Source organism: Aristolochia californica, unplaced genomic scaffold (genome assembly GCF_029961685.1).
Source record: "Aristolochia californica isolate CCGP_79_NKW_82.1479 unplaced genomic scaffold, dmAriCali1.0.hap1 SCAF_5, whole genome shotgun sequence".
NCBI classification, from domain to species: domain Eukaryota; kingdom Viridiplantae; phylum Streptophyta; class Magnoliopsida; order Piperales; family Aristolochiaceae; genus Aristolochia; species Aristolochia californica.
In genome coordinates, this window is record NW_027182214.1 from 43,765,997 (window position 1) to 43,787,463 (window position 21,467).

General features: G+C 39.1%; 3 protein-coding genes across 3 annotated transcripts; 2 read left to right on the forward strand and 1 right to left on the reverse strand.

Annotated features, from left to right (window-relative positions):
- Window positions 1–348: 348 nt before the first annotated feature.
- On the forward strand, window positions 349–9,955 carry LOC137966501 (polyadenylation and cleavage factor homolog 4-like). Its single transcript, XM_068813141.1, has 7 exons — window positions 349–726; window positions 2,106–2,207; window positions 2,484–2,744; window positions 4,732–5,541; window positions 5,726–6,655; window positions 7,234–7,782; window positions 9,258–9,955. Exons 1-7 carry the CDS (start codon window positions 382–384, stop codon window positions 9,264–9,266), a joined length of 3,006 nt encoding a protein of 1,001 aa, XP_068669242.1. The 5' UTR covers window positions 349–381; the 3' UTR covers window positions 9,267–9,955.
- A 2,752-nt stretch (window positions 9,956–12,707) lies between these two features.
- Window positions 12,708–14,542, forward strand: LOC137966699 (polyphenol oxidase, chloroplastic-like). Its single transcript, XM_068813386.1, has one exon. The coding sequence runs from the start codon at window positions 12,708–12,710 to the stop codon at window positions 14,463–14,465; it is 1,758 nt and encodes a 585-aa protein (XP_068669487.1). The 3' UTR covers window positions 14,466–14,542.
- Window positions 14,543–15,736: 1,194 nt separating this feature from the next.
- On the reverse strand, window positions 15,737–20,199 carry LOC137966594 (uncharacterized). The gene is made up of 8 exons (XM_068813269.1): window positions 20,143–20,199; window positions 19,922–20,062; window positions 19,713–19,835; window positions 19,084–19,301; window positions 18,471–18,614; window positions 17,965–18,182; window positions 17,467–17,725; window positions 15,737–16,140 (listed from the first exon to the last, which is right to left on the reverse strand). Exons 2-8 carry the CDS (start codon window positions 19,998–20,000, stop codon window positions 16,006–16,008), a joined length of 1,176 nt encoding a protein of 391 aa, XP_068669370.1. The 5' UTR covers window positions 20,001–20,062; window positions 20,143–20,199; the 3' UTR covers window positions 15,737–16,005.
- Between the last annotated feature and the right edge of the window lie 1,268 nt (window positions 20,200–21,467).

The following is a 21,467-nucleotide window of genomic DNA, read 5'->3' on the forward strand; positions in this document are numbered from 1 at the left end:
ATTGAAAATATATGCCTAATTCATTAACAAATTACTATTTTGAGCATTAAATCAGACAAAACATCCTAGTTCGACGAGAAGCCCACAAAGCCCACGTACTCAGAATCAGGGAAAGATCCAACGAATCTTGGGAGGCCCTAGGATCAATTTTGGGGGGGGGGGGGCTACCTTTATTAGTTTAACGGGCAAGGATCTACCCACGAGAAGGCGTGCTCTTCACGCCAAAAAGGCAAGGCCCAGATACCATCGCAGAAACTTGGAAAGTGGAAAACCCCACCATTAAGGACGCGCAAAATCCTGGCCCTTTCTGTACCTTTTTCTCGCTCGCTCATGGCGTTACCCTCTTTATCTGCCGCCCCTCTCCCTAAACTTTCACTCGCCATGGACGACGACGACCGAAAGCCTAATCCTAGAAATCTAGGGTACTTCTCTGATCAGCGCGTCAAAACCGGTTCAGCCACGCCTGATCTCGCCCAAAAACCTAATCCTTCTGTTCTCGACCGTTTCCGTTCGATGTTGAGAGAGAGAGAGGAGGAAGTGAGGCTTACCGACGGTGATATGGGGGCGGGCGTTCCGTTGGAAGATGTTGTCCGCATATACGAAGAGGTCTTGTCGGAGTTAACGTTCAATTCGAAGCCGATTATTACAGAGCTTACGATCATTGCCGGAGACCACAGCCAATGTGCGGAAGGGATTGCTGAAGCAATTGGCACTCGAATTATCGAGGTCGGGTTTCATTCGACATCTTGCCTGGCATTGGATGTGTTGTGTTTGTTTTTTCAATACAGCTATCGTGGTTGGTGCTTCAAAAAGGAGATTTGTGTTGTTCGTCTTTATAGGCCTTGTAGCCGCCGTTCCACTCTTGTATCTGCATTTTCAGTTTTTTATTTAATTAGCTCAATTCTTTTGAATTCAGTGTTTTATGGGTTAAGCGAGAGAGATTTTCTTCTTTTTCCTCACATTAAGTAAGAGTAACTAAAATTTTGACGTTGGAGAAGTTATTTGTTCGAGAAAGTTCCAAAGAATTCAGAATGCCCGTTCGCTGATGTAGTGAACTGGCAGCAAAGCCTATTGCTGCACTTCCCTTGATCTGTATGAGCCACATGAGCTGAAAATTTAAATTTTCTGTAGGAGAATAGACCACCGAAAGTTGCATCTCTTATGTCAGGGAAAGAGTGCTGCTTCGTTGTTTTGTGAAGCACCCAGTAGGGAGTGTTTGAATTTTTTATCATTTCCTTTTTCTTTTTCTTTTTTGCTTCATAAATCACGCAACTAGCATTTCGTCCATTTATGTGGTTCTACATACAATATGCGGCTTATTGGGTAAACATTGTGGCGTTTCTTGTAATACTCAACTAGCAACGCTGTCATGATTCCTTTCAAAACAGAAACAAATAATCTTGAAAAAAGAAACTATGGGTCATGATGTGAGCTTCTATCCAGAGGACGTTCCTACTTCCAATGCCAAATTCTTCAACTTACTCTTAAATTAAGGTTATGAAAAAGACTCCACTGCTGGAAGATATGTCTGTTAGTTTTTCCATGCATTATATTCTTCAGCAGTGAGGATGTTCAGATCGTATCTTACAGAATGTTTCATCGAGCTGGTGCATACAGTACTTGCAAGACCTGAAATACTTTTCATCATATCATGTACCATGACTTTGACTAACTAATAAATATTTATGCAATCAATATATCTGTATCTGATTGTCATTATATTCATTGATTAAATGTGTATGTGGCTCTTGTTCACCTTGGATCAGTGGATGTTCCTGTGGCATGTTCTAGTATGATATCCCTGTTGCTTTTCTTTTTTTGAATTGTTGGAAAGCTCTGCATTGAATGAATTAAAAAATAAACGTGTACATGGCTCTTATTTACCTTGGTTTAGTGGATGTTCCTGTGGCATGTTCTAGAATGATATTGCTATTGTTTTTCTGTTTTTGAATTGTTGGAGAGCTTTTCATTGCATGAATAGAGAATTACAGCTTGGTTTTGCTCAGTGTTATCATTGGGCTACAGGGCCTATCCTCAGTGATGTAACTTTCAAGAAACTACATTTTTCTTGTATGTAGGCTAAGTTTTTGGTGTTTACTTTGCAGGCACCTGTTGAGCAAAAACTTCCTTCTCTATATCTTCTGGATAGTATTGTTAAAAACATTGGTGGTGACTATGTGAGGTATTTTGCTGTTCGTCTCCCTCAGGTGAGTCTATTGTTTTTGCTTTTTCCTTTTCTGTTATTGATGTTTATTATGATCTTTCTGTTACTAATTTTTTCTGCATATTATATTCTGCTAAAAGATGGGTGTTAGGGATTATGTTGTAAATTGGGTTGTTTGTGTTCCCATCCTTCTAATAGATAAACTATCTTAATGTTTGAGACTGTACATACCATCTACTTGCCTGGGTTGTGTGGTGATAAACCTTTTGAGAAATTTTTTAATATGCTTCCCTGAAATGCTGTTTTTTTCATTTGGCAGGTGTTCTGTGAGGCATACAAGCAGGTTCAGCCCAACTTACATCCTGCCATGCGCCACCTCTTTGGAACATGGTCAGCAGTATTCCCAAGTTCTGTACTTCGCAGAATTGAGGGAGAGATACAATTTTTTCCTTCTGCGAACCGTCAACCATCTAGCATTGCTTCTTTGAGGCCTTCCGAACTGCCATCTCCTCGTCCAGCTCATGGTATTCATGTAAATCCAAAATATTTAGAGCGACGGCAACTTGAACACACAACAGCGGTATATTTCTCTCTTCTCGTCCCTTTACAGATTTAAAGAGGCAAAAGCACAGACTCACATGTTTATGAAACATTATTTGCTCCATTGTCTATTGATGAATGTATTGCCTAATAAAGGAGCTGCAGGGGACCTGCAGATGAAAGTTCCTTTATGCGTCTGTCAAGTGTGGATTTAGTCTTTGGCTCCATATTAGGAGGTTAATTAATTTGATGGTCATGGCTTTCAAGTATCATGTGTTTGAGGTATCTATTGAAAAAAAGTATGGGTGACATCTGCCTGAATTGAAATTTACCTTGTGATTGTTCTTTAGTTGAGCTACAGATGGACAAGCCTTTTTTATGTAGATATATTTGTATATCTAGATGTGTTATAAATGTATATATGGGTAGAATATTATTATTTTGATGTTATAAATTACTATTTATATGCTATGAACTTTTATGCATTCACATGTTATAGGACTGTTGTTTCCTCCTAAGTGATCCTTTCGGTGAAAGTGGCTCTTGAAATGCTCATGCGCTATACAATATGACCCTGGTCCTCTATTTGAAATGTCTATCTATTGGTAGCACAGTAAATGTCCTCACCATTTTACTAGTGGCTGATTTATGAATGGTTATGCCGGAAGGCTCGGGCCTGAATCTTTTGAAGGAATGGATAGGACTGATCTTTTACAATTCATCCTAGGTATCAATACCTTGAACTGGTATAACCTATTAAACTTATTAACAAGCTTTAACTATTAGGTCTGTAAATATGACTTTATTAGCAGTTGTAAAATTCGTCTTACATTGTTCTGAATATCAGTCAGACATTTGTTAAGTGGCTTCTTTTATGCCATTAAAGAATTGTTAGTATTAGAAAGATCAATTGACCAGTCCACGAGAGGAGAGAAAGCTTCTTCTAGTAATATGAAGAAATTAAATTTGTTTTCAATTCCTAGGCTAGTTGAACTAAGTTCATAGGAAGTTGCAAGAAGTGTTTTTGTTGCAAATAAATGCCAACCTATATTATAACTAGTAAAGGCTTTCTTTACTTTTGAGTCCTATACTGGGAATTTCTTTTGTCTAAAATGGAAGCTAGGACGGGTTATGAATTTTAGTTTTTTTTTTCTGGCCTTGAATAATGAGAATTGCCTTGAAGGAGAGATGTAGATGAAAACAGAGAAGACTTTAAACATATCAGGTTTCAAATGAATTATGTCTTCGGATTTAATCTGCTTTTGAGTGTGTGAGATCACTTCCACTATGAGGGAGCTGAGAGCGCTTTTCCCTGGATTCTGATTCCTTTGCTAAAGTTTTTAGATCTGTCTCAAATGAGTACATAATTTGAAGAGGCCGCAGAAGAGATGATATTCCCATTTCAATCTACCTGGGTTTTTCTTTGGTTACAGGAATGCAACAGAAAAGAGATATTACAGGCAATGATGGTTTGAGATTATAAAAGGTTTTGGATTTGTTTTGTTAGTATGGGGCCTTTAATTAAAATGATGCTCTTTGTTCTTTGTTTGATATCTCTTCCAGTCATTTTTAATCTGTAGAGGATATCTACAACTGACGTATCTTAAAGTCACCGGCTATCCTACAGGAGAATTACTCAAATATCTAAAGAGATACTAGCATTTACTATATTAAAGTTTATCCATAGTCAAGTCCATCAGTTATTTGTAGTATCCATTACTGAATCTAACTTTATATAACAATCTCATTTTCTTAAAAAAAAGGTCCATCACTGAATTTTTCTATCTGTTTCTATCATGATGGCAGTGGCTACGTCATTATATAAATGTATAAAATTCTGCTAATGGCTGCATTGTAATGGAAAAGAAATCCTTACTGGGTTTTTCCTTTTGGATGAGCTGTTGATAGTTTCAATAAGATAGCTTTATTTGATATTGAATTGGAGAAACTCATCACTCTCAATGGATAATCTGTTTTTCTTTGTGTTAGGTTTTGTTACTAAAGTTTATTTGTTTGTTGTTCTGCAGAATGTTCAGCATGGGAAGGAACTTCCATCTAGTCTGCAAGCCTATGAGAGAAAACAAACTATAGGGTACAGTGAGGATGATTTCAACCATGCAGATATGCTACCTCTTCAAAAGGTTGGAAGTGGAAGAGTTGACCCCCCTCAAATTTTGTCTGGGCATCCATCCACAGTTGTTGCAGCTGAAAGGCATCTCATGAAGTCCAAAGATATGCTAATGAGGCCGTCCTCTCCTCCTAGAATTGAGCCGTCAAGGCCTTTATCACCAGCAGCACGTAGGCTTGTAAGGGATATTTCTCCGGCAAGTGCTGTTGACAGAATCTCTCCTGATTCTAGACCTGGTTTAAGGAATGGAGAGAGGAATGGTTGGTGGGAAAGACGTTGGGCTGAGGACAGCACACAGCAAAGTGAATCGTCTAGTTCATACCAGGTTAGTAATGGAGACAGTCAGCGACAACAAAGAGGTCTAATTGATTCATATGGAAACTACAAAGCAAGGGGTATGTTGCCAGATAAAAGTTCAAAGGTGGAACAGCTTGATGTAAATGCTATAAATAATAGTGCAGCCACACGGAATTGGCAGAATGTTGAAGAAGAAGAATATGATTGGGAGGATATGAGTCCAACTTTAGCTGACCGAAGCCGTGGTAATGACCTTCCAGGTCCCACTCATGGTAGCTTAAGTGTGAATATTGGACATGGAAGACCACATTCAGATCTGCATCCACGAAGCAGAGATTGGGCCAATCATCCTTACCTGCCTTTTGCTGATGATTCTTCTACTACGTTTGATGACAGGAATCCTTTCATTGGGGTATGATTTTCCTTCTATTTCGGTTTTGCCAGTTTAGCTTTATCACTATCTACTCATGGAATTGTCCTGTCCTCTGTCATATTATTATTCACCAGTAATGCTTATTTTCTTAAAGATTTTCTGTAAAAGATAGACTGTTCAACTTGCTATTTGAGAATATAACAGATGCTCTCCATCCTTTCAGTCTGGTCGTGGGTCACTCAGCAAGATGTCATCAAGTTCAGGACTGAAAAGTGAGCTCCTATCTAAGTACGGAGGCTATCCTCAAGATTCTTGGAACTTGCCTCACAATTCTTCCCGACCTTCAGTTCCATATGTCCGTCCAAAATCTGGTACTAGGCCTTTTCCAACCGCTGATGGGGTAACTCCAACCACTCAAAAAGCACCTCTTTTAATTGATAATCCACCAGATTCTGATTCAGCAATTGAGAGGCTTTTGAGTGTTCGCAAAAGAACTGCATCTTCAAATCTTGATTCCTTGCATGGGAAGGGTGGACCAGCATTGAAGAAGCATTTTGCTCAAGGGCCCCATTTGCCTCCCTTTACATCCATGACAGGCCCCCCTATGGCTGGTTCTCATCATCCAGCACCTTCAATACCTAGACTTTTGCACCAGAAACATCATTTTGTGAACCAAGGTCCAAACAAGTCTTTGTTAGATTCTGTTGATAGGAATATGCTACATTCAAAAGAACGGATTCCATGGTCCCATCAACAGGCCAGGGCGGTTTCTTTCAGTCAACCAAATCAGGCTCAAGAAATTCTTGTTGCAGACCATGCCCGGGTTTCCTCTCTCATAGCGAAACAGAACCTAAATAAATCTGCAACTGTACAAGGTCAAGGCGCAATTCAGAATATGGTGGTGCCGAATTTGTATTCTGGAATGTCTTCATCCATTGCAGCCAACTCTATTCGTGAAACAGCCATGCAGTCGCATGGAGCTGCTGGACCTCCACTGCCTCCAGGACCACCTCCTGTGTTATCTCAGACAGGACTTATGCCCCAAAATGCCGCATCTATTGTAGCTAGTCCTCCTGGAAATGCATTTTCAGGTTTGATTAATTCACTTGTGGCTCAAGGTTTCATTTCGTTGGCAACATCAGCGTCATCACAGGTATCTTCAGTTATTAAATATCTAACTCTGGTAGTCTAGTGCAATTCATGTTTAACTTGGGGTATAATCGTGTAGACAAGTGGAAATTAAAAGCCAACCTGCATTTTTTTTTAAATGTTTTTTTCTTTTTTAATGTTGAAACACCTTACCCTTTTGAGACTTCAAATGAATATCTCACATTAGTTATTGAGGCAAAAGCCCAATCCACAGGCAGCCTGCATCTGTTATATGAAGTGTTCACCTGGGTGCACATACCTTTATGTTTGACCTGCCTCAGAAAGTCATCCATTATCGCTTTTAGAATCATCAGCTTTTTTTTCTTCATATTAAGTGTTGCTGATGCAGTGGAGCTTCTAATCTTTGGCCCACCCATGGATCCTCCAAATGTTGTATCCGGGCTGCCTGCTAGAGATCCTATCATTTTGGTGTTTCTCTTTTGAATGATCCAATGATACATGTGACATTGCAGCTATTGTTGCCCCTTTAATTTTTCCCCTGTATTAGTGCATTTTCTTTTTAGGTAATTGTTGTGACCTATATGATATAAGATGTCTCAGACCACTAATGTGACTTTTCAGGATTCTTTGGGTATTGAGTTCAACGTGGAACTCCTTAAAGTTCGGCATGAGTTTGCTTTAAATGCTCTTTATGCTGATCTTCCACGACAGTGTACCACTTGTGGGATGCGTTTTAAATGCCAAGAAGAGCATAGCAGCCACATGGATTGGCATGTAACGAAAAATCGGATGTCTAAAAACCGAAAGCAGAATCCTTCTCGAAAGTGGTTCGTTAGTGCCAAAGAGTGGCTTAGTGGTGCAGAAGCCTTAGGAACAGATGTGGCCCCTGGTTTTCTGCCTACAGAAACTGTTGTTGAAAAACGGGTTGATGAGGAAATGGCTGTCCCTGCAGATGAGAATCAAAATGTTTGTGCTTTATGTGGGGAGGCTTTTGAGGATTTTTACAGTGATGAAACTGAAGAGTGGATGTATAAAGGGGCTGTATACATGCATGCACCAGATGGATCTGTAGAGGGCATAGACAGGGCTTTGTTGGGCCCTATTGTGCATGCAAAGTGTTGCTCAGAATCTACTCCTGTTCCTTCGGAGCATTTTGTAAAAGACGAAAGGGTATGGCATCCACTTCTTTATAACTTCTGATGTTGATGTTTATGTCTTTTAGAGTTTTTAGTGGTTCATAAACTATCTTTGCCTGTGCTAATTCTTGTTATTTCATTGAGTGGTAAGATCCATATTGCTTTCTTTTTCACTGTTTATTGAATGTAGTTTTAGAGAGTCATGCTTTTTGTCAGCTTGCTTCCAATTGGTTGTCATGATTTTAAAATGTTGGCATATGCCGGCAACTCTATAGCTGTGCTATCTGACTTGAGCTGTCCATCAACCTGGAATGGGGGAGGAGGGAAGCAGGGAAGGTTGGAGGAGACTGCTTAATTTGGGTTGGTTCTCTTGTTTTGGTGCTTGAACCATTCTGATTGGCCACTTTGACTGGTTTTTTCTCTCCCTGATTCTTTCAATTTCTGACCTGGGAGAGGTACAAGGTCCAGTTGAACTTGCTTCAATTGTTTGGTTGGTTCTCTTGGTTCGGTGCTTGAACCATTTGTAACTCACCTGTTTGACTGGTTTTTTCTCTCATTGATTCTTTCTTTTGACATGGGAGAGGTACCAGGGCTGGTTTCACCTGCTTCAACTGTTTGGTCTTGCTGGGATTTCACAACTCTGCTTTACAGAGTTTCATTTATTTGAGAAACTTTTGTTGGAAAGAGTCTTGTTTGCCAATTGACTATAGTGGTCCCTGGAAATATCCTTGATGGAGAGGTAAAAAATGGTTGAAATAAAGGCTGACCTACTGATGAAGTTGTTAAGCTTATACTTAAGATTTAGAACCTTTTCCCACGTTGGACCTTCCACTGTTCTGTTATATCAAGTGATGTAAACTGTGAAGCCATGAAGTTGGTTGAATAATCTGATACATGAATCCTTTATGTTGAAGAATAAAAAAAGATTAGGTCACTGTTGCTTTTGCTGTTTTGCAGGATCTAGAATAGTGAACTACTTTTTGTGTCCTTCAGCCCTTTCAGTATTATTATTACTTTTTTTTAGAAACTTTCAGTATTATTATTTCTCCAAGAGTGAAAAATATTCACCCATTTTAGGGAAAAACTAAAATAAATGGTCTTTTTCAAATATGCTTGTGAAACAATATATAAGCATGAATATATCCGACCAGTGGATTGGGCCTTTGGCTCAATGACTACATGGGAGTGGTTTCTGGTGATGTCATGGGTTCAAGTCTCACAAGAGGAAATGGGCATGTAGTTTGTATGTCTAACCAACATTTTATAAAAATTGTCTGATAAGAAATGTGTGAATTATTTCTAAAAGGTCAGATCCTACGTTTTCTATGAAAAAAGATGAATGTCAATCATACCAAACAAATCTAGTGAAACAAAAGTAGGCTGCTTGCATGTATCTCAAACTTAATCATTGCTGCAGTGAATTTTTGAAATTCTCCAAGTACCTATTATTTCCTGTAAATGCAGTGGCCGGTCAAGGATCTGAATCAAATTTTCACACTTTCCATGCAGGTTAGCTGAAGAAGGTAGTCAAAGGAAAAAGATGCTTAGTTAGATCTGGTGATCACTCAACCTTTCCTGTAAAGCATTTTGGAGGTTCAGGGGTAACTTATTACCCCCTCTAATGGTTGACCCTGTGTACCTAGGCACGAGCATTCTAATCTTTGTACATGTAACACTTAGAATCTGTATCATTGATAATGAAAAGCTCAAAAGTCTTTTACCATGCTTGCCTCTCTTAGTTATCTTCTATTCTGCAACCATGAAAGACCCTTATGAAAGATCCATTAATGAAAGTTGGGAGATTTGTCTTGCAAATCAAGGCGGCTACATAGTGCCACTCAAAAAAGAAGTTGAGGATCCTGATTATATCTGTATTCGTCGAATTGACCTCAGTATTTTACTAAATCTGTTTCCTCTTTAGTTTCTTTTTTGTCTGTTTTTAGTGTTCAGCAGGTTGAACACATTTTAGCAGGCATTTCAGCATGAAACGCTTGCTTCATTGACGAGTTGGCTGGATTAAACTGACGTGAAGCTGCATCACATACTTGCTTCATTGATGGGTAGGTCGGTCCAAATGAAACATGAGGGCTCCTACATGAAGCGGAACGGAGTATCTTTTCTCTATTGGGTTTAAATTTTTTTCTTTTTCTTTTCCTTCACAGTTTCCTCTAGTGGAACAATTGACTTGTAAGAATCCGTGGAGTATTAACTTGAGAAATTTTTACTCCCAGAGCTGCTTTTAGTTGAAATTTGTCCTGATGCTATCTTCAATTTTGAAATAAAGATCAATCATTTGAGAGATTCGTTTCTTTTACCTTTCTATTGATTTTGATGCCAAGCTTTAGCATAGTTGACATGTTTGGAAGGTTTACTTTATGAATGGACAAAATTGATCTGCTATGGGAGAATGAGAAGCAGAAGAAGACAGGTAAAGAGGGCAGAGGTGGCATCAGATCGGGTTGAATAGGGAACCTGAAAATTTTACATGGGTTCGAGCTTACTTAATTTGAATACTTCAAACTCGAGTTTAGCTTTGAACCTAAAATTGGAATCGAGTTCAAGCTCAAAAATTTTAACAAACCCGAGCTCGAGTCGGGTTTTAGTTCCAATCTACATTTAAAATTTTAAAAATAAAAAAATTATAAAAAAATAAAAAAAAATTATGATGACGTTGGTACTATCGAATTGTAAGGTAATAGTGTTTATTTCATTGACAAAAAACAATATTAGATATTAAGGGACCCAAAAGGGTTAAACGATCCTATATGAGGTTTGAGGTAAATAAGAATAACTATCAATCAACTAAAAAAAGAATTAACGATATTTTCATAAAAAAATCTACGCTTAGTGATTTGACCATCAGGCTTTGTTTCTGCATGTTGATAGTGAAATGTGAAAAGCAAACAGAGGTTACCTACCCAGTCTTCTCTTCTACCTCCAAAGCCTTTCTTCCATTTGTCTCTAGTGTCATTTTAGTGTGCTGATATTCGTTTTTTAAAGACTTTTTTAAGGCGGCTAGCCATTATATTATGGAGTCGGGTCAACTTGGAGATCGTAGTTCAAGATTCATTTGTCCTCCCATTGTAGAATCTTCATGTTTGACTCGCATTTTGCAACCCTCTACACGAGAGGCCGTGATTTTATTAACGGTTTATTTGGGGATAGAAAGAGACCCAATTTGTCCTTGATATGTGCAGCTTTACAGGATCTGCGACATTAAACTTCTGCAGCAAATATGATTTATGGGTTATCAGTGTGAACTGCAGGACGTAAGACCTGGAACTGTAATCCATTTACTATTTGATTGAGTTGCGTGTAAACGAAGAAGAATGTAAAGGCAGAGAGAGTCGTTTAGGCCAGGAACTGCAAGCCATCACTGTTTTAAGGTGCAAAGACTAAGAAGCTTTTGAAACTAAAAGCTAGGGAGCAGACATGTCAATGGCGAACGTAAGGATGACGACTTGCAGACATCAAAATTCCTTTAAGAAATATTGAAAAACATAGAAGATGAGTTTTACATCGCTCTGATAGAAAATCATAAAAAAAAAAAAGTAAACTAAGAAATTTTAAAGTGGTTCTTAATCATAAATGAACTCGTAAGATAATTGTCGATATCTTACGGTGGAAAGTAAACTCGTAAGATAATTGTCAATATCTTATGGTTGAGAACCATAAATGATTTTAACCATAAATACTAACTACTTTAAATGTTATCGTCTTTGAATAAAAGTTTAGATAAAACTCAGTTTAAACCATGGTTCTTATTGCAATTGCAGTCGGGCTTTGAAAGATGAATTGATGTTCAGTCATCTATATCCATTTACTCTGATTTGATCATTCCCTATTAAAAAAATATAAGTTGCGAATGAGTCGTAGTAAGGAGAGATCCATTTTGACCGAAATCTTGAAATGAGATCGTTTGTATTAAATGTACGTTGAACACAGGACTTTTTATTAAGGGGCTTGACATTTTTTTATGATAATCGATTCTGCACGAGTCGAGACCCAACCTGAGATTCTTCTTTACTGCTCACTTCTTTGCCATTTTCTTGATTTTCATGGAGGAAGATATTCTTTTCTCTTTTCTTTTTCCCCAAGAGAAACGATTGTTAAATGACTTTTTTTTTTTTTCAATAGAAAGAAATATCACAGGTTAAAAGAGCGATCCATCGTATTCTAAGTTAGGTTAATGCTGTTCTTCACCCAAGTTAACTTTCTCTTTATTTTTCGACAAATGGTGTTGAAAACGATAAAATATCAGAGATTAGGTAGCCTCCTTCAGTTGAATATTTTCGTCTTCTTTCCGACTCGAAATTAAACATTTCATTGTCAAAACATGCATACGTTGAACAACTCACATACAATTCAAGCACAAAACAGAGTTGCAGGAAAGAACGAACATGGCAAGTTTGTTACGTAACTAGCTGTTTGATTATCTACCCGTTTGTCGACAAGCAGAAAAACTACATTTATATTATCTAAGTTAAAAAGGAATGTTCGTGGTGAAAGTTTTTCTCCATTGCTGCTCTTCTAATTCAGGATAATCATGTAGTTTCACGCTACTAGTTTCTGATTCTAGATAGTCCTACATTCCCCTTCGGCATTTTGTTAGAATATGTAATCAGACAACAATGACGGTGGCTGTAATCTCGCTTTTTTCTTTCAGAATCGATTTTAAGTAGTAAAATTGATGAATGGTGAATTCTAAGAGGGTTTCTGTTAAGATAATTTTTCAAAGAACTTGTGCATCGACTGTGACTGGTCTGAGAACGGAACGTTGATAATGGGGCATTTCTTCACAGATACGTTGTTCTGGTTGAAGTTTTCAATGGATGAATAGTATCAGTAAAAGAAGAAGATACTTCTGCGGAGTTCCCATTCTAATTTCATCGATGAACTTTCCTTGTAGCGCTAATATAAATTCAGCTAGCTCCTCAGCTAGAAAAACCAATCAAGGCCATGGCTTCTCTCTCAAACACCGTTGCCTCCAGCACCGTATCACCCACTTCGACCTTCTCTGAGCTTCCCTTTTATCACCCTGGAAGACGAGTTTGTCTTCCACCCAGACGATACAGTCTTAGGGTTTCATGCAGTGGAGGAGACGAAAAGCAGAGGAAGGGTGAGGCAGGCAGAATTGATCGGAGGGACGTTCTCATCGGTCTGGGAGGGCTTTATGGCGTCACCAGCCTCGGCTTTGCACCCACAGCCGCCGGAGCTCCTATTACTCCTCCGGATCTCTCCAAGTGTGGACCTGCAGACCTCCCTGCCGGGGCTGCCCCCACCAACTGCTGCCCTCCCAACCTCCGAAACATTGTTGACTTCAAGCTCCCGAACCAAAGGTCCCCCATGCGCGTCCGTCCTGCAGCTCATCTTGTTAACGATGACTACCTTGCCAAGTACAAGAAGGGCGTTGAACTCATGAAGGCCCTACCGGCTGACGACCCGCGAAACTTCACGCAGCAGGCCAACGTTCACTGCGCCTACTGCGACGGTGCTTATGATCAGATCGGTTTCCCGGACTTGGAGATCCAGGTCCACAACTCGTGGCTCTTCTTCCCCTGGCACCGCTACTACCTCTACTTCTTTGAGAGAATCATCGGGAAACTGATCAATGATGAAACATTCGCCATACCCTTCTGGAACTGGGACGCCCCCGGGGGGATGCAATTGCCAGCCATTTACGCCGACAGGTCGTCCTCGCTCTACGACCCAATGCGGGACGCCAAACACCAGCCGCCGTTTATGCTGGACCTCGACTACAACTTCGTCGACCCCAACATCCCAAACGACGAACAAATAGCGAGCAACCTGACGATCATGTACCGTCAAATGGTGTCCGGCGCCAAGACGCCGCAACTCTTCTTGGGTTCAGCTTATCGCGCAGGTGGCCAGCCGAATCCCGGTGGCGGTACAGTAGAGGGCGTGCCTCACGGGCCAGTGCACATCTGGACAGGCGACCGCACCCAACCGAATACGGAGAACATGGGTAACTTCTATTCGGCGGCGAGGGACCCTATCTTCTTTGCTCACCATGCAAACATTGATCGAATGTGGACCGTTTGGAAGAGCCTGGGGGGCAAGAGGAGGGACTTCACCGATCCAGACTGGTTAAACTCGGGTTTCCTCTTCTATGACGAGAACGCCCAGCCGGTTAGGGTCAAGGTTGGTGATTGCCTTGACAGTAACAAGCTTCGGTACAGATACCAAGATGTAGAAATTCCATGGCTTACAAATCGCCCTACTCCACTCAAGGCCAAGGCTAATAAAGCTGTTGCGCCAAGGATTCTATCAAAGAGAGAAGTCAACACCACCGTGACAGATTTCCCAGTGAAATTGAACAAGGTGGTGAAGGTTGTGGTGGACCGGCAAAAGAAATCACGTAGCAAGAAGGAGAAGGAGGAGGAAGAAGAAGTGCTGGTGATCGACGGGATAGAGTTTGACGGAGATGTAGCGGTTAAGTTCGATGTTCTCATCAACTTGGAGGACGAGACGATGGGGAAGCCTACCGCGACTGAGTTCGCCGGAAGCTTTTTTCACGTGCCGCACAAGCACGGGAAGAAGTCGAATAAGATTAAGACAAGCTTGCGGCTGGGGATCACTGATTTGTTGGAGGATCTTGATGCCGATGCTGATGACGATGTGGTCGTCACCCTGGTTCCTCAAATAGGGAAAGACGTCGTCACCATTGGTGGTATCAAAATTGAATATGTCTCTTAAACTCCTATCCCACCATTCACTCTCTTTGTCAGGGTTTCTTTCTATTGAATAAGCAAGAAATGTTAAAATCTTTTGGTGTTACATAGCTATTGTCCTCAATAAAAACCTCAATAAAAATATCCAAGAGTTAAGAGTTCATCTCTTCTCTCTTTTTTTTGAAATCTTTTGTGTTTATGTGTTAACCTTAGAAATCAACAGACACCCTCTCTCCTCAAGCCGAATTGAGAGGTTTGAACAGACATTCAACTTGGTGGCCATGAGACGAGGCCAGAAATAGGATAGACTTGAGCACATCCCTTGGTCACTTTTTCTCTTTCCTTATTTCTTATTTCCATTCTTTTATCATGGCCGAGAACAAATGTTACAGAAAACAGGACCAAGGAGCCAACAACAACTATCATGGCCTTGTTTGGTAGGCCTTAGTGGCTCTACTATAAATTTAGCGAGCTCTCTCGTCGATGTTAACAAGATAAAAAAACCAGTTGAGGCCATGGCTTCTCTCTCAAACACTATGGCCTCTAGAACCAATTTATCTAATTCGACCTTCTCTCGTGAGCTGCCCATCATGTGTCTTCCACCTAGAAGATATGGACGAAGGGTTTTATGCAGGAGATGAAAACGAGATGAAGAGTGAGAGAGTTAGAATTGATCGGAAAAATGATCTGATCGGTTTGGGTGGGCTGACTTTGCACGCACAGCTGCCGGAGTTCCAATTAGTCCATCGGACCTCTCCAAGTGCAGACTGCCCAAAGATGTCCCTGAGGAAGAACACAAAGAACATAGTAATAATGCATTTGATAGATACAGGACGACCATAACCATATCACCATTACTCACAAGATACTGTGGCCATCAGACAACCTGAGCAGGAAGCAATATTTCTTTGTTCTTTATCATCTCACCTTCTCCCTTCATTGTTGCAAGGTTATGGTGATGAGTAATCTCATTCTGAATGGCTCCAGTGTAGATTAACTTCATTGTTCAATACATTACACAAATGGAAGAAATAAGACCATTGACCAGATTATGCACAAGCTTTTGAAATAATACCAATCCTTCGAGTTAGGAAAATAAACTATTCATTAAAATTCGATAAAAAATCAAACTTTAGAAATTCCCTGTTTCATTTTTAATCATTACCTTGTATTTATTTAACAAAATGAAGCCACCATTATCATCATCAACTGCATCTTGTCTTTATCTAGTTGACCTGAGCTTCATGCTATGCAAACATCTCAACATCCTCTACCAGCTTCCTCCTTTTTGAGTAGAGTTTGATATGATCATTTAATGATAATCAAATTAATTTTTTTGAAAAATATTAAGATGATTATGGCACAAGATTAAACAGTTTATTGGTCTTTCAATTACATGAAATACTTGATTACACAAGAGTAGATGTTGACAAAGAAAAAGGCAGTTCTCTACAAAGTTGACTAGTCCACAGAATCATATGGAATTGTTAAAACCGCATGGGCAATTTAACCCACATGAACTTTCAAAAAAAGAAGAAGAATGTATTTGAGCATGTAACAGGGATCTAAAAATCGTATTTTGTTCTCCCACTCTTTAAGACTAAGCACAACATATCTGAAAATTCAGAAGCAGCAGAAGAATTGAAATAGTTCCAAGATTCAAGCATCAATCGCTTTCTTGAACCCTTGAAATGAACCACCTGCACAGACCAAAGAAGAAAAAATAATGTAGATATGCTGTTAGAGAATTTCTTAAGCAAGCATTCGAGTTCTTTTTTCTTTATGAGAGCAACGAGAGAGGAAAATTCATCAACAAAATAACATGATCAAGGAAATAGAAAAGGGCTTTTGGGTTCTCAATAAAACAAAATCACTTATGATTTGAAACAGAAGTGAAGCTCATCAAGGAAGAGACAACTAGACAAGCGAATACACCTGTGGAGAAAGAAATCCTTTCCAAAGCATTAGATTTAGGGAGCCCAAAGAACTAGGGAAGTCAAATAGAGTTATTTATCTAAATCAAAGAGTTCAAGTGAGTAAATAAAATGGTTCAAGTATCACACTCTTATTTCTTTGATTCAAAGGTCACCTTAATTAGCATCTCATGGACATTTCAAAATATTAACAGATGGTTTGAAATAGGGATTCCTGCAGTAGCAGCCATGGAACCCAGAACAGCCTAACCCACAAACATGTGGTTATGAGAGGTCAACTACAAGCATCACACTGTCACTTGATGTAGTCTAATAAATCCAAACTTACATAAACAAGGGTAATTGAATTCTCATTGAAAGTTTTAAGAGAATGATTAAGACATTTTAAGATAGGTATGCCCCCTGAAAAAGCAAAAACTGAAAGTGACATATTTGTTTGCAGTAAGGAAGAGAATAGAGCAGCTCAGCTAGCTAATAATCAATTTGTTATAAAACTTTTCCACACAATCACATCCTCCCTGAAACCCCCACCCTCACAGCCTCTGGAATTGCTAACTTGACTAAACAGTAGACAATTGGAACACCATATATAAGGCACAACTAATGATATAATAGGATATAGATAGCATTCATCAGATTTAGACTTTTCCTTTTGCGTTGTTGTCACTTCTCCCATGTAATTTCATCAAAATTGCACACATAACCCGGCTGTTGAAGAACTCTTATTTCAGCTTGTCAAAGGCACAAGTACTCCTCTACTAAGGATAACAGAGCTGTGAGCTTGTGAAGTGAAACCCATCTATTGGTTGATTTAGGGCACACATTGGCTATATAAGCTACATAAAGTCACTCAAATGCATATGTAGAAGAGTTTAGCTTTGTTTTTAGGGGGACACATGTGCCGTTATATATGCCAAGTAATTACAACTCAAAGAAAATGTTTGAGTTAATTGACTATAACGAGTGACAGTTGTATATAGGTATGTTAAAAGGATATGTAAACATTAATTAAAACCCAAGAGTATAAAAACTACTACGCAATAATACAGGGTACGTAGGCAGCCCACAAGAAAAGTATAAATAGCGTCTTACCTTTATGTCCAATGGCATACCATGAAACTGACCTGCACCCTCAGGAGGGGTCCAGTTGTAAACAGCACAGGGTAGAAACAGCACTGATACGCCACGGATTTTGTCAATGAAAGGCTCCAGTCTAGTAAACCTTTTTGCAGCAAAAGAAGCATGAGACTTCACAACCCATGCAAGAGCCATTTGATCTCCAAGCATACGAGAAGCTTTCATAAATTTGGTCCTGTAAACCTCCAGCACTTCTTGTAGGAAGTTCTTTGCCCTGCAATCATGGTTTGCTTACAATATAAATAATAATTAATAAAAATAAAATAAGTAAATAAAGGAAACAGGATGCTTATACAGCACATTGAAGAGTCATTGCTTCTTATCAAGCATTTGCCACAGATGATTGTGGAGGGATCTTTACCACAACGTCATAGATCCCTTAAGTTTCATGGGCACAAATGAACAAAAATGATACTTTTCAATTGTAATAACTCAGAATTGTAAAGCAATTACTTCAGAATTCCATCAGCTGTCCCTCTCACTGCAATAAATCCAGAGTTCAAAGGTTGGTCCTTATTATTCCGGAAAGTGAGTGCCAAATCAAAATTTGGATAGGCATGGAATAGCGATCCTAGATCATCCACCACTGCCATGTCAGAATCAGTCAAAATAAAATGATTAACATGGTTTGTCTGTTGAGAATTCTCCTCATATCTTGCCTCCAAAAAGGCCTGTTACATTGGGAAATCAAGCATATTTTAAATTCATGAACGAAATAAGAGAAGGAAACGATAGCACAAAAATCACATCTTGATGAAATCTGACTTAGTGAGTATAAATCAAAGGTAGTAGGCAGTGGAGAGATAAATTCATTCCTATATGATTCTCTGGGTGTAAGCTTAGTGCACATTCTATTTACTAAAAGAATTTGGCCCACATACAAGATGCAAACTAAAATAACAGAAATAAATACCAATTTAGACATACTTCTGTCTATCATCTATGTGGTGAGTACTTACAATGTAAGATCTGATTCTTTGAAGCATCAACTTCTCTCGTGAATAATCCCCTTGAATGGGTACTAACCTAACATTATCTCTGTTCAGTGAAAGATCTGAAGCAGGATCACTCAAAATGATTACACTACTTTGGGGCATTGACACCTGCAAAATTCTACATATGAGAAAAAGTTGTCAAGCAAAGTCAGAAGTAGGAACCACAATAGTAACTACTTCAAAATGTTAAGAGCATGATTCTTCTGATTTTCTATTAGTGATATTTGCATGTGTATACTCCACATGTCATTGTGGTACAGTAGATTATGAACTAACAAAAGCTGTATTTGCATCATTTTGAGTTAATCCTTGTGTAGTTTTCTGTCCATGCAATAAAAGTAGTATTGCAGGGATACTACTATTCAACTTAGCACACCCCAGTTAAAGCTACAAGTCTTGACGCACTCCTCCATTTGAGTTGTTCTCCAGTTAAAGCTACAAGTCGTGACGCACTCCTCCATTTGACTTTTTCTTCCTTCAATAATCAAATTGCTAACCCAATACACAATCTTATGAGCATATTTCAGTGGTAAATGAATTCTATCTAGTAAAAGATGCTTATTGTTCTGAAGTATACCTGGATGAAGTTGATGAAAATATTGAGTATAGCCAGAGATTTCTCCAGCTTATTGTAAGAAGTGTTTCCAATAGTCACCATATCGGTATCCTTATCTCTAAGACTTAGAGATTGGGGTCTATTGAAGATAGCAAAGACAGTAACAAAAGAGACTTTATCTCTCAAATTGGAAAGGCGAGATGAAGTTGAAAAATGGGTCTTGTTAAGAGCCTTTAGACCTGAAAAAGAAGAAGAAAATAAGTAGAAAGGAAGTCTTTGTACGCCTACAAGCATGCCATGCTTGACGAGAAGAATAGTTAAGCATAAAAAATAAGCTAGATATGATCCTTAGATACTGATAAGATGAAGAAAACCACGATAACACCCTCCAAAAAATATCACAAAGAGTTATGTTGCACCACAATTTCATACATGAAAAGATGTATCTTTCATCAGAATCAGGGGCATTTCCAGATCCAGTCGAAGAAGCCATTGGCCAACAAATCAATTACTTTGAATCAGTCGTAATACCCATCAACGAATAACAGAAGAAAAAGGATGAAACCTGCGGTAGCAGATTCTTCATTCACTACAATTTTTTACTAATAATAAACATCGCAACTTTGCAGAAGGTATCGGCAGCATGGTACCTTGGCATTGGAGGCGATTAGGCAGACCTTGTCCCGCAGGATCGCCCAGAACCAGGTAATCGTATTTTATGGCCCGTTTCTTGGTCATGTTTAGCGACTTTTGAGGTTGATTCAGCTCTGAGACTAATCAAATGAAAATTCAGCTTCCTCCATTGAGGTCACAATTAGCCCATTGAGAGAGAGAGAGAGAGAGAGAGAGAGAGAGAGACCTGAGAAGAGGAACGGGATGAAGACAAGAAGAGGGAGGGTGAAGAGCAGAGGGCGCCATCCTCTAGAAATTCCTCCCATGCTTGCTCGTCGACCCACAGTGACAAGACTCGCAACAAGCAAAATAATGTCGAGAGTCGACACTACAAAAGTCTATTCAGTAGAACTCTTCATAGTAAACGTATGAAATAAGCAGACAAATGACAGACAACAACCCAAATACCTCTTTCTCCTGCTAGTAGCCGTAGGTGGAAGGGGTGGAGAAATTTGCGCAAACCCGTTGAGAAGAGAAGAAACAGAATGGCTCTGTTATGTAAGGCAAACCAAATTAGTAGCCAAGTAATACCAAAACAGAATAAAATTTCTGACAGCAAATGAATTGTAAGCACCTAATTTCTATGGTAAAATGTCAACTTTGTGCTTTGTTATCTCATTCTTTGTACTTTTTAGTCTCTCACTCCCTCCACTGTTTCTCTATTCTATTTTCTGTAGTAGTCAACACTTTCAAAGGTACTGTTATTTTTTCTAAGGATTGTTTCATCTAATCTGATTTATACGTTTTTCAGTGTATGTTGGAGACCTACTACATCAAGGAAACAAAAGCAAAGTAGATTATGAAGAAAAAATTGTTAAGCAAACTCAAATAAGGGCGAGAAGTAGATGAGAGGGTAGAAAGTGAGTGACGAAGACTATATGGAAGGGAGAAATCAAAGTACAAAAAGTGTAAGACAGCTAGCCAATGCTACTTAAAAAGGTTAACCGTTTAAGGTAGGGAAGACCAGGTTCATAACACAAATCACCAATATATTCCAACATTCCCCCACAAACCAAACCCCAGGTTAAACCTATGACAAATTCCAAATACAAATGCAAAGTCCCTGCGTGCGCGGGGATTCGAAGGCGGGACTTGCGAAACCTGCTCTGATACCATGTAAGATAGTTACCCAATGCGACCCGAAAAAGTTAACCGTTTAAGGTGCGGAAAACTAGGTCATAACACAGATCACCAACATATTCCAACAAAAAGAACAATCTATTGATAGCAAGATGTTGGCAAGAAATCCTCTTCTTTGCAAATGAATCAGCAATGCTATATAAATGCCTTTGATTTCATCTTTCTTGCATAAATGACCATAGTGAAATCCTCTTCTACCATGAGAGAAGAGGAGAACCTCTTATAAGAAAAGTCTTGAGGCATTGGAAGAGGCCATAACTTTGCCATTGTGGACTTACATTGTCCATAAGGGTCTTGTGTTTCCATCTACGGTCATTTTAGACATCGTATTTTCGAGTATAGTTTCTTAGATTTCGTATTTCTAAATATTGTCAACTAGATGAGGTATTTTTAGTTTTAGCCTTGTAATTAAAATTTAATGGATAAATATGGTCTCTATATTTTATTTGTATCTAAATAAGAGCAAATTTGGCTGAGTAAGATCCTCCTCCTCCCCTATCTTCGTCAACAAAAACCTCTAGAACAGGAGTGGGAAAGGATGAGGGTATCCACTAGTTTTCTCTTTGTACTCAACTTGCCTTTTCTCTCTAAAC